The following is a 12,975-nucleotide window of genomic DNA, read 5'->3' on the forward strand; positions in this document are numbered from 1 at the left end:
ATGTGAAACGTCTTTAGAACAGGGAAAGCAGGAAAGCTGAGCTCAAGGTTCTCCTGGTATCCTTCTTCTGTTTCATTTATAAAGCACACAAATGAATCAAGCACAATGTCTTCTCAAAACATCAATTTGTAGTTACTGACTTGACCATTTTTGTATATTTGGCATTTGTTTTTTCTCATCAGAAAATCAACACATACCCCAATTGGACAGAATTAAGAAAATAAACCAAAGAATTTTAAAAATTGAAATCATCCCTAAATCTACCATCCAGCAATAATCAGTAATAACATTCTGGTATTAAGGTCTTCCTTTTTGTCTATGCAAATCATAACTAACTAGGATCTCTGTTCTGGTTTTGTTTTCTACTTTAACTCACCAGAAGAGTAAAACTGGGTTCGTGCTGCATATACTTGCACCCTTCACTTACTTTGTCATAACTTTTCCTCATGATACGAAGTTACTGGAAATCATTTTAATGACTAGAAACTTTTCACAAACTGAATGTAGGGTAACTTACTTAACTACTCCCTTTGGAAATAATCTGCAATATGACAATGAATGCTCTGTATACAAAAAGATTTATTGAATCCTTAATTATTTCCTTAGTATAAATTCTTAGAAGTGGACTTTATTAGCTCTTTTAAGGCTCTACTTACATAATGCCAGAGTTTTCTAGAAAGACTGTACTATTTCACATACCCACCATTACCAGATGAGAATTATCATCACACCATTGCCACTGCTGAACCTTATTTTTCTTTCCTTTTTACCAGTTTAATTTCTAAAACAGAGGTTCATTGTTGTAATTACTAGTGAGGTTATATATTTTATCCATGTTTAACCATCAAAATTTCTTAATAAAGCAATCAATTCTTTTCATTTTTAAAATCAGATAATAGTCAAGGATTAAATGCAATAATCCAAGCATATACACAGTCCTCGGCATAGTATACGGCACGTAGTGAATGCTGGCTGCTATTTCTATTATTGCTTTCGCCAAAATCTATACATAGAATGCTGGAAAAGGGTCTAAATGAGTGGCTGGCATGATAAAAACTGGCCAAAAGCTGCTATGTCATGCTGGCATATCCACTAAATAAATCTGCTTCTCCACTATTAGAAAAGTAAGTTTACCGAGGCTTACTCCTTAACACTGACTGTCCAACTATCAGGTATGCTATATGTAAGTATTTTCTATAAAACTGTATTATCGAAGACTTAAGTCATGATTCTACTTAAGGAATAAGTGTGTAAAAAATGTACACAATTCATAAAATAATTCAATTTTAGGCTTTTGGAGAGAGGTTATTATGCAATGTCAGGCCCTTTCATGAGGCAAAGCTACCTTGAATCAGACCTTACCTGTTATGTACTTGCAACCTCTACATGAGGTTACTGTATCACTTTAGAATTGGTAAAGACCCTAAGAAAGTAAAATCATTCCTAAACTAAAGCACTCTGAGCCAATTCTCTAATAAACTTATCAATGTCTCACAAGTAATCTTTAAATACAGGAAAAACTCTTAGCATAAATTTATACTGTTTTAATCTTTCATTTCTAAGTGTTTTTATGTGATCCCTCAGCTACTATGCAATCTACCAACACCACTGTTAGGAACACTTAATACAGGATGCATAATGAATTGACTTATTGAAACTGGAATTTTATTATACCATTGTCTATTTTTTTATATGTCTCAATTTCTATAATAACACATACAGATGAAGAAAAAAAGAAAAAAAAGTAATGACATATTTAAAAGTCAACCCACCACTTTAGAATTCTCTTTGTAGCGAAACGCCAGCTGGTAAGCTGCAAATACCAAAGGTGGCAGTGTGAAGCGAATCCGTTGATTTCCACCAGCTCCAAAATGTTTTCGTGCCGTGTTTAAAATCTGACCCCCCCCCAAAAAACAAAACCCAAAACATTAATCTTTCCTGAACTATGATTAATCATTTATAAAATTAAATGAGGGCTCTAATCATTGTCATTGCTACCATTTTTGACTGTATCTAATATGCAGCAGGCTTTACAGTAGATGCTTTACATTTCTTATCTCACTGGGTCAATACAATCAACATCGCAACCAAGACAGATAGTAACCCCATTTCACAAATGAAGAAACCCAAGGTTCAAAGGTAATTTGCCCAAGGTTATACCAGCAGAGACAACGACAGATGTACACATATTTTCATATACATATGTACATAGTGTACTGTGTTTATAAAAACTGCAGGGGGGCGCCTGGGTGGCGCAGTCGGTTAAGCGTCCGGCTTCAGCCAGGTCACGATCTCGCGGTTCGTGAGTTCGAGCCCCGCGTTGGGCTCTGGGCTGATGGCTCAGAGCCTGGAGCCTGTTTCCGATTCTGTGTCTCCCTCCCTCTCTGCCCCTCCCCCATTCATACTCTGTCTCTCTCTGTCCCAAAAATAAATAAACGTTGAAAAAAAAAAATTAAAAAAAAAAAAAAACAAAAAAACTGCAGGCTCTAGGGGAACCTGGGTGGCTCAGTCGATTAAGCGTCCAACTCTTGACTTCGGCTCAGGTCATAATCTCACAGTTCATGGGTTCAAGCCCCACATAGGGCTCTGCGCTGACAGTGGAGAGCCTGCTTGGGATTCTCTCCACCACCACAACCCCCCCAACACTCCTCCCCCACTGGCGCACGCACTCTGCCTCTCTCTTTCAAGATAAAATAAACTAAAAAAATAAATAAGACTAAAATTAGGGGCACCTGGGTGGCTCAGTCGGTTAAGTGTCCAATTTCAGTTCAGTCATGTATTCACTGCTCACGGCTCAGAGCCTAGAACCTGTTTTGGATTCTGTGTCTCCCTCTCTCTCTGCCCCTCCTCTGCTCCTGCTCTCTCTTTCTCTCTCTCTCTCAAAAATAAACATTAAAAAAATTTTTTTTAATAAATAATTAAAAAATAAATTAAAAAATATAAAAAGACTGCAGGCTCTGAACACAGACTTACATTTAAAAGTAGTTTCTAGGGGTACCTGGGTGGCTCAGTCAGTTAAGCATCTAACTTCAGCTCAGGTCACGATCTTGCAGTTCGTGGGTCCGAGCCCCACATCAGGCTCTGTACTAAGAGCTCAGAGCCTGGAACCTGCTTCGGGTTCTGTGTCTCCTCTCTCTCTGCCCCTCCCTTGCTTATACTCTGCCCCTCTTTCTCTCAAAAATAAACATTAAAAAAATTTTTTAATAAAAAATAAAAAAATAAAAGTAGTTTCTAACACTTACTATCTGAGTGACCCTGAGTAAAGTATTTACCTTCTCTTAGCTATAAAAGTTTCATTTGAAAAATGGGGTAGTATATTTCTCCTAGGGTTGTTGGGAAGATCAAGTAATACATGTGAAGTGTTACCAGTTCCTGACACAAGGCAAGTGCTTAGAAAATGTTGGCTATTAGTAGGATGCAAAAACAGTTATATGCACATTGCTGGTATGTCATACCTCCTAATTCAGAAAAAAAAAAATACCATTACAGTCAAAAGAAATGACAATATACTTTAAAAAGAGCCATTGTGAAACATCAGGTTTTTCAGAAAAAACACAAATATTCATGAAATATTTTTTAATATGTGTGACACACTGTGTGACATATTCAGATTCTGTATTCACAAAATATCCTCTGATATAATAGACAGATAAGAGAATGCATTCCCCCTTGGGGAGTCAGAGCTAATAATCCTTGTCTTAATTCTTAGTACATAGGCAAAATCAATTGGCTAGATGTGGAAGGCATACTTCCTACCACTACATTTGGTATGCAACAAAAAGTGAAAACCAACGTAGCATAAGGGGATCACTTAAAATATCTGAACAATCAGCCAGTCATCGTACACAGATCACACACAGTGCACAGAATGTGACTCTGGAGTGCCCAGAATGTTTATCATTAAGCCAAGTCAAAGACTATCATCTTGCCAATAGAAATCAGCTTCTTTTTCACACTGCTTATGAAGGAGTACAAGAGTGTCAACTATAACAAAAGAAATCAATAGAAGGAGAAAGTCAGGACTCAACCTCAAATAAAAATGTTCCTCATTTTAGCAGTCTAACTATAGAGCTTCATGTATCTAACAACAGTTAAACTACACCTTGCCCAAACAATAATTAAACAGCCATCTGTGCTACCTTTCATTAAAACAAATCATCTGGTATCAGTCACCAATATTCCTACTTAGGCAACATGTTATTCATTTCACAAAGATTTACTGAGGACTAATGATAAACAAAGGGAAAACCTCAACTGATCGTTCTTTACCAAGAAAAAGAGGTTAAGAAAAAAAGACAATTTCAATTCTAAAGTGTTTTCATAAATTTTCAATGTGGCAAACACATACAACTTATATTTTCAAACCTTTGAAACATAAATACAACTGAATATGAGGACTGCTGTTTATACTTTAAATTTTACTATAGTAAACAGTGGACAATTCTAAAAACAGCACAGTTGAAAAAGAAAATGAACATGGAATGAGTACTGAACACCCAACTAAAGGAGGATGGGCTTTCTGCAATTCTTAAGAAGTCTTCAATGAAACTAGAGCAACCAACTTATTCCCAATAAGCTCACAATTATGCATTTATATATAAAGTGAAAGTCCATGGATGTCACTTAATCTTATTTGGTTGCAATTTTTTTTAAACTTTCTAAGGCCACAGCTGCATCAGACCATTCAAGTCACATCTACATGTGACTTCACTAGGAGCTGATGAAGCTGTGTAACTGAGTTAACTCATACCAAGTACTGCTGGTCAGGGTCCTCAGACCGTAGAAGATGAATGAATCTGCCCACAAGGCTCTGCTCATCAGCAAAGTCTTCTGGATCAGGGTCTTCTATGGGCTGATCTGGCTGATCCTGAATCAATGTGGATACCAAATTCATTATGGAATCCACCTATAACACAAGAGACACAGAAACCCATTGAAGTGAAACTATCAGCATATAAAATCAGTCAAAAGTGTTTCTAGTTGTATAAAGTTATCAAATAGTATTAACAATATAATTCCTTCTGTTATAAGAAAGTTTACATATGTTGATACAGATATAGACAAGAGTCTGGAAGAGATGCACCAAATTTTTTTTTGGCATTTTATTTTTTAAAATAATTTATTTATTAATTTACATCCAAGTTAGTTAGCATATAGTATAACAATCATTTCAGGAGTAGATTCCTTAATGCCCCTTACCCATTTAGCCCATCCCCCTCCCACAACCCTTCCAGCAACCCTCTGTTTGTTCTCCATACTTAAGGGTCTGTTATGTTTTGTCCCCCTCTGTGTTTTTATATTATTTTTGCTTCCCTTCCCTTATGTTCACCTGTTCTGTGTCTTAAAGTCCTCATATGAGTGAAATCATATGATATTTGTCTTTCTCTGACTAACTTCACTTAGCATAATACCGTTTAGTTCCATCCAAAAGATGCACCAAATATTAATTAACAGTATTATTCTCTTACTGGTGAGATTATAATTTCTTCTTTATACATATATATATTTTTTTCTAATTTCTGATTTATATAATGAGTAGCTAATTATAACCTTTTTTAGCATTACTCTCTCCTCCCATTTCATGTGTCTTTCTCAAGATCTAAAATCCTAACTACATTGTCTGTTTTCCTAATATAGCATGTTGGTATTCTCTTACCTGGTCTTGAGAGACAATTTCTGTGTTATAATCCAGAACATTACTAAGCACATAACAACTCATGCTCTTTCTGGACTCATAGTCAAAATACTCAAAAAGTGGGTGAAAATGTTTTAATTTCAAGACTGTTAAAATATTGTTGTAAGTGTCAACAGGTATCTTCAAAAGTCTGGTGAGCTCCTTTGAAACTGCACTACTGGTAGCAATACTACAAAAAGAAAAACAACAGCCCTTTAATGAATAAAATTAGCTTTCTATATATATGAAAACCTCATTGCATAAAAATTTTTCATTTATACATTAAAGGAAATAGGTCAAGTGAATCATGCCATCTCAAAATACTCCAATGACCTTCTTCAAGAAGATAGAGATGTCTATCTAAACACAAACACATATTCACCTCTTAATTTTCCATTAATACAAATAAGATGTAACACTCTCCAACTCAACGACCAGGTTGTACAGCTTGAGGTAAAATAACTATCTAGAATTTGACATTTCTAAGAAAAGTATTTTAAGTGGTAGTTAAGTTCCTGGGTAGCCAATAAATACTGTATATTCATGATGAAAATCGGTAGTAAGAAAAACCCATGCAAAACTAGCACCTCTACAAAACAGTTTCTTCTGCATCAGATGTTGGTGATTAAGGAAAAGCAGGCTAAATTCAAGGTAGTAGCTCATAGCAGCATTCTGTTGAGATGAGGCATATCCGGGCATTTATAAGACCTTTAGAGGTTGGGATTTCTAATTCCTTATTGTGTCTAATTTTACTTTAAAACTTACTTGGTGGGGGAATGTAGATACATAATTTAATTTTCTCTCATATTTAACATTCAAGATCTGGAATGTTTTTCAGTTCAAAAAAAAAATGGAAATAACCAAAAAAAGGGAGGTGGAGTGCCAAATAAAAGGAGGTAAAAGGAAAATGAGAAATCTTCCTGATGTAGCTAAACCACCAGAAAGGAGATGGAAAGGAAAAAGATGGTATGAAGTAAAATTATGAATAACTTTATTATTAAAAATATACTTTTTAATTATTAAAAAATAACTGACCCCATGTTCAGATGCAATGCAGGATGGGACAGTAGGAGGACTGCTGGTGAAAAGGTAAAGGGACCAGAATTGCCCACGGTGGCCACTAGAGGATGCCACAGACTAGGACAGCATAGTTGAGGAAGCTCCCAAGTAGGTAACAAAATCAACTTTCCTTGATGGTATCAAAATCAAAGCTCAAAATAGAAAAATATTTCAAACCAATTTAATTTTCACACCTTAAATATATATGTTTCTAATTTTTCAAAACTTATTCATCTGCAGGAAATCACTTCTTATGGAAACACTGCTTAACATAAACAGTTGACCCATGAACCACACAGATTTGAATTGTGCAGGCCCACTTATACATGATGTTTTTCTACAAATACAGTACAGGACTATGAAATGTTATTTTCTCTTCCTGTAATATTCTTATAATTTTCTCTTTTCTCTGGCTTACTTGATTGTAAGAATACAGTATATAATACACAGAACGTAGAAAATACGTGTTCATAGCTGTTTTTTGTTGTTAAGGCTTCTGGTCAACAGTAGGCTATCAGTAGTTAAGTTTTGGGGGAGTAAAAAGTTCTAAGCAATTTTTCAATTGTATACAAGGTCAGTGCTCCTAATCCCAACATTGTTCAAAGATGAACTGTTAATTTTCTTACCAGTTTGAAAACTCATTCATATTCTGAAATGGAAAGACTGCTTATACTCCATGAGTGCCACTACTTTATCAATGTACATAATCAAGGAATTGGTTGGCACTTTCTGCCCTGTAACACCAAGCAAGTCAACCTAACAAATGCTTCAGACAAATGCTAACATTTCCAAAAGCAATTAAGAATAACAAATGTGGGATTAAAAAAGTGTTTTATGAGGGTTTTTACAAAAATGTAACTTTGACTTACTGTTCAAGGTTGAGCTTATTAAATATCTCCACTGTAGTTTCTAGAACTTTATCAACATAGTCCACACGATCAGGGTAACACTTCATAGCAAGATTAATGAGAGAGACTTGTAAAGACACAACGTCCTCAGAAGGCATGTCTTGTCTAGACTGAAATGTTTAGAAAACCACAGAATTTAAACAATCACAAAAGGATATACCAGCTGAGAAGTTTCCAAGTTTTGAGAATTTAGAAAAGCCATTCAGACCTGTATTACTGTAGCCACCTGCTGTGAAAATATGTCAAAAAGTTTAATATCTGCTGGGATTCCAGGTCCATCTTCACGGTGAGCAAATAAAGCTAATCTGAAAAAGAAAACAATCTTTATTTTAACAAATACAGGGATTTGACTGGTGGGATCATGGGTGACATTTTATTCTTTATACCTTACTGTATTTTCTACAAGGTATTTCTCCTAGAACATTAAAAATTGATTTTAAAAAAGAATGTGGAATTGAGCCATTCCCTCCATTTATTTTTTAATTTTTTATTTTAATTCTAGTATAACAGCATTCTATCAGTTTCAGTGTACAGTATAGTGATTAAATTATTCCATACATCACCCCATCCTCATGACGAGTGAGTGCCCTCCTTAATCCCCATCACCTATTTCACCTATTCCCCACCCCCACCTCCTCTCTGGTAACCACCAGTTTATTCTTTACAGTTAAGAATCTGTTTCTTGGGATGTGTCTTTTCTTTCCTTTGCTCATTTGTTTTGTTTCTTAAATTCTACATGAGTGAAATCATATGGTATTTGTCTTTCTCTGACTTATTTCAGTTAGCATAACACTCTCTAGCAAATACATTGTCATTGCAAATGGCAAGATTTCATTCTTTTTTTATGACTAAACATATGTATATATATAACACATCTTCTTTATCCATTCATCTATCCATGGGCATGGGCACTTGGGCTGCTTACATAATTTGGCTATTGCAAATAATGTGCTAAACACAGGGGTGTATGTATCCCTTTGAATTAGTGTTTTTGTATTTTGGGGGTAGATACGCAGTAGTGTGATTATTGGATTGTAGGGTAGATTTGTTTTTAAGTTTTTGAGGAACCTCCATACTGTCTTCCACAGTAGCTATTCCAGTCTGACTTCCAATCAACAGTGCAATAGGCTTCTTTTCTCTCCATATCCTCACCAACACTATTGTTTCTTAGATTTTTGATTTTAGCCATTCTGAGAGGTGTGAGGTATCAATCATCTCATTGTAGTTTTGATTTGGATTTCCCTGATGATGAGTGACATTGAGCACCTTTTCACATGCCTGTCGGCCATCTGTAGGTCTTTGGAGAAATGTCTGTTCATGTCTTTGGCCCATTTTTTTAATTGGATTGTTTTCTGGGTGTTCAGTTTTATCAGTTCTTTATATATTTTGGAAACTAACCCTTTATTGGATACGTCATCTGCAAATACCTTTTCCCATTCAGTAGGCTACCTTTTAGTTTTGTTAACTGTTTCCTTCACTATGCAGAAACTTTTTTTTTTAATTTATTTATTTTGAGAAAGAGAGTAAGCAAGCAGGGAAGGGACAAAGAAAGAGGGAGAGAGAATACCAAGCAGGCTCTGCACTAGCACCAAGCCTGACATGGGGCTCAATCCTATGAACTTTGAGATCATGACAGGAGCTGAAATCAAGAGTCAGACAAGTAACCAACTGAGCCATCCAGGTGCCCCAGAAACTTTTTATTTTGATATAGTCCCAATAGTTTATTTTTGCTTTTATTTCCCTTGCCTCAGGAGACATATCTAAAAAAATGTTCCTATGGCCAATATCAGAGAAATTATTGCCTGTACTCTCTTGTAGGATTTTTATGGCTTCCAGTCTCACATTTAGGTCTTTAATGCATTTTGCATTTATTTTTGTCTAGTAAGAAAGTGGTCAATTCATTTTTAACTGAACAGTTTTGTCAATGATGTCTCATTTCACTGAATTCTTACTATATATACATATTTTATACTATACATAGATCTTCAATAGGCCAATTTTGCCATATGCTTTGAAGTCTAATCAAATAGATATGGATAAAAATGCATTAAAGTGACAAATGTATTCAACAACCATGATTTTAAAGAGCAATCTTTAAAAGATAAATTCCATGGGAATGCAAGCTGGTGCAGCCACTCTGGAAAACAGTATGAAGGTTCCTCAAAAAACTAAAAATAGAGCTACCCTACAACCCAGCAATTGCACTACTAGGCATTTATCCAAGGGATACAGGTATGCTGTTTCAAAGGGACACATGCACCCCCATGTTTATAGCAGCACTATCAAAATTGACAAAGTATGGAAAGAGCCCAAATGTCCATCGATGGATGAATGGATAAAGAAGATGTGGTATATATATACAATGGAGTATTACTCGGCAATCAAAAAGAATGAAATCTTGCCATTTGCAAGTATGTGGATGGAACTGGAGATTATTATGCTAAGTGAAATTGGTCAGTCAGAGAAAGACAAAAATCATGACTTCACTCATATGAAGACTTTAAGAGACAAAACAGATGAACATAAGGGAAAGGAAACAAAAATAATATAAAAACAGGGAGAGGGACAAAACAGAAGAGACTCATAAATATGGAGAACAAACTGAGGGTTACTGGAGGGCTTGTGGGAGGGGGGAGGGGCGAAATGGGTAAGAGGCACTAAGGAATCTACTCCTGAAATCATTGTTGCACTGTATGCTAACTAATTTGGATGTTAATTTTAAAAAATAAAAAATAAAATAAAAAATAAAATAAAATAAAATAAAAGATAAATTCCATTATCAGCTTCCCTTAAGAGTATGCCCAATTTGCATGTAATTCTTGCTGCCCAGGTTTGAAGAGATAATTTGGAGAATTTGCTATATAAATTCTCAGACTTTAATAACTTAGGTATTTAAAATATAACAAAATGTATTTGCAAAAATAAATCTTCACTTGGGTTTCTGGTTTCATTACGTCAATGATGTGTAAGCTCACAAGCAGGACACCTATTATATCCTGGCACTCAGCATAGTTGCCAAGCAGGCACTCATTAAAACCATTATCAAAGGCAAAGTTTTATACTTTCACCCAAGACCACTGGCTAAAGTAAAATTTAAACCTAAAAGGAATTTACTAAACATATTTAATATTTCAAAATTCTTCTTTAAAAAAATGTGATAGAGTGATTACCTAAACATTCTTAATCATCTCTATTTAATGAATACTTGATAAAAAAAAAAAAAAAGACTCCCAAATCAAATCAGTTCCCACTAAAAGGTAACTTTCATTATTGTAAAACACAAATTTTGTTCTTTGGATTTGTAAGATTTAGGTAATGAATCTGTATAACATTGCCAATTTAAATGCCAATTAAATGTCTAGATTAAGAGTATTCATGGGGCACCTGGGTGACTCAGTCAGTCGAGCATCCAACTTTGGCTCAGGTCATGATCTCACGGCTCATGAGTTCGAGCCCCACATTGGGCTCTGTGCTGACAGCTGAGAGCCTGAAGCCTGCATTGGATTCTGTGTCTCACTCTCTCTCTGCCTGCCCCTCCCGTGCTTGCACACATGCTCTCTCTCCCAAAACAAAAAACATTTAAAAAAAATTTTTAAAACAAAACAAAAGAACAAGAGTATTCATTATCTCCATGCCTGCTGCTAAGCCTCTTCTCATGCCTAAGCTAGGCAAGCACCTGGTAGGTACTCATACTTACAGAACTAAATGTTCATAATGTAATTACATTAAAATCATTAATAAAGATGTAAGAGAAATAAGTAATTCACAGAAATGTTTTAAGTTCATTAGTTCCAAGTCAAAACACTGCCCTGCAGTGTTGGAAATGCTTACCTATCAATTAAAGCAATGATTATGTTTTTCACATTTACATTTTGGTGTAACTCAGCACAGGCCCGGAGAAAAGGATTCAAAGTTTGAAGGTGGAATTCATCAGGGAAAACCTGAAAATCAAATAATAATTGAGTGATACAAGTAAAAGTATTTCACATTATATTCTGGATTTACGGCAAAGGTCATATTTGTGGAAACAATCATTTAATCTTACACAACTAAATTCAAATACATTACTTTTGAGCCTCTTTAAACATAAGGCCAGACAGAAATATTCCAATACCCAAAGTACATCTACAATTAAACTAAAACAAATGAGAACTAGAAAACATGAAAACTACTCTTCCCTACATTTTGGGGAGAAAAAACACATCAATACAAAGATGAAGTTATCATTAAGAGAAAATCCTTTACTGAGGCCAGCTGATATTCTATCAAGATTTTTTTCAAAACAATGAAAATTAATGAAAGACAAAATGAGTCCTTTTAAAAAGTGAAATGTTCTCACTTACCTGAATAATACACTCCATGAGATATTCTTGAGCCAAAGCATCCCTACAATTCACAACTTGTTCCAATATCCCAGTCAAAACAATCTAAAAGAGTTAAAAAAAATTATTTTTAAATCCTAAACCACTCCTCTAATAACATAAACTATTAATTTGAAAATCTTACTTTAGATTTTTCTTACCCCTATTTCATTTTTAAACTTTAACATTTTACAGAAGAATTTTTAAATAAAAATTTAAGTAAAAAATTCTGGGCTTCTATTTAGTAAGTCATTTAGGACGAAGTTCATTTTATCAATTTTTTCTTTTATAATTTGTGCCTCTGGTGCCCTAAGAAATCTTTGTCTAATTCAATATTATAAAGATTTCCTTTGTGTTTTCTTCTAAAAGTTTTATAGGTGCCTGAGTGCTCAGTCGGTTAAGTGTTCAACTTTAGCTCAGGTTATGATCTGGCGGTTTGTGAGTTTGAGCCCCATGTTGGGCTCTGAGCTGACAGCTCAGAGCCTGGAGCCTGCTTCTATGTTTCTGCTGTCTCTGCCCCTCCCCCACTCTCTCACATGCTCTCTCTCAAAAATAAACATTAAAAAAAAAAAACTTAAAAGTTTTATGGTTTTAGGTTTTATATTTACACCCCTGATCCATTTTTGACTTTTTCTACATGGTATGAGAATGGGTCACAGTTCAAGGGTTTTGTTTGCACACAGATGTCCAATTGTTCCAGAACCATTTGTTGAAAAGTAATGGTACTTTTATCAAAAGTAATTTATCATATATGACAGGGCCCATTCTGGATTCTCTTTTCCAGGGCTCAGCAAATCTAGCTCAATTATCTGTTTTTGTACATTACTTCTATATTGTCTGTGGTTGTTTTTCACTATACCTGCATAGTTTAGTGTTGTAGACAACATGGCTTGTAAAATAAAAAAATATATTACTATTTTTCCTTTCTAGAAAAAGCTTGTCAATCTCTGCTTTATTCCTCCCACTGATTTAT

At 34.9% G+C, this 12,975-nt stretch overlaps 1 protein-coding gene across 2 annotated transcripts in view; it reads right to left on the minus strand.

Moving 5' to 3' along the window:
* Positions 1 to 12,975, minus strand: part of VPS35 (VPS35 retromer complex component) — a 29,745-nt gene that overhangs the window by 3,884 nt on the left and 12,886 nt on the right. For both annotated transcript variants that reach the window (XM_040497906.1, XM_040497907.1), the window contains exons 7-13: positions 11,985 to 12,068; positions 11,473 to 11,582; positions 7,850 to 7,946; positions 7,603 to 7,751; positions 5,657 to 5,864; positions 4,751 to 4,906; positions 1,773 to 1,895 (exon numbers count right to left, since the gene is read on the minus strand). In XM_040497906.1, coding sequence (XP_040353840.1) covers positions 1,773 to 1,895; positions 4,751 to 4,906; positions 5,657 to 5,864; positions 7,603 to 7,751; positions 7,850 to 7,946; positions 11,473 to 11,582; positions 11,985 to 12,068 — 927 coding nt within the window. The remainder of the gene's footprint in view (positions 1 to 1,772; positions 1,896 to 4,750; positions 4,907 to 5,656; positions 5,865 to 7,602; positions 7,752 to 7,849; positions 7,947 to 11,472; positions 11,583 to 11,984; positions 12,069 to 12,975) is intronic.

This window comes from Herpailurus yagouaroundi, unplaced genomic scaffold (assembly GCF_014898765.1).
Source record: "Herpailurus yagouaroundi ecotype Mexico unplaced genomic scaffold, PumYag 190, whole genome shotgun sequence".
Taxonomy (NCBI): domain Eukaryota; kingdom Metazoa; phylum Chordata; class Mammalia; order Carnivora; family Felidae; genus Herpailurus; species Herpailurus yagouaroundi.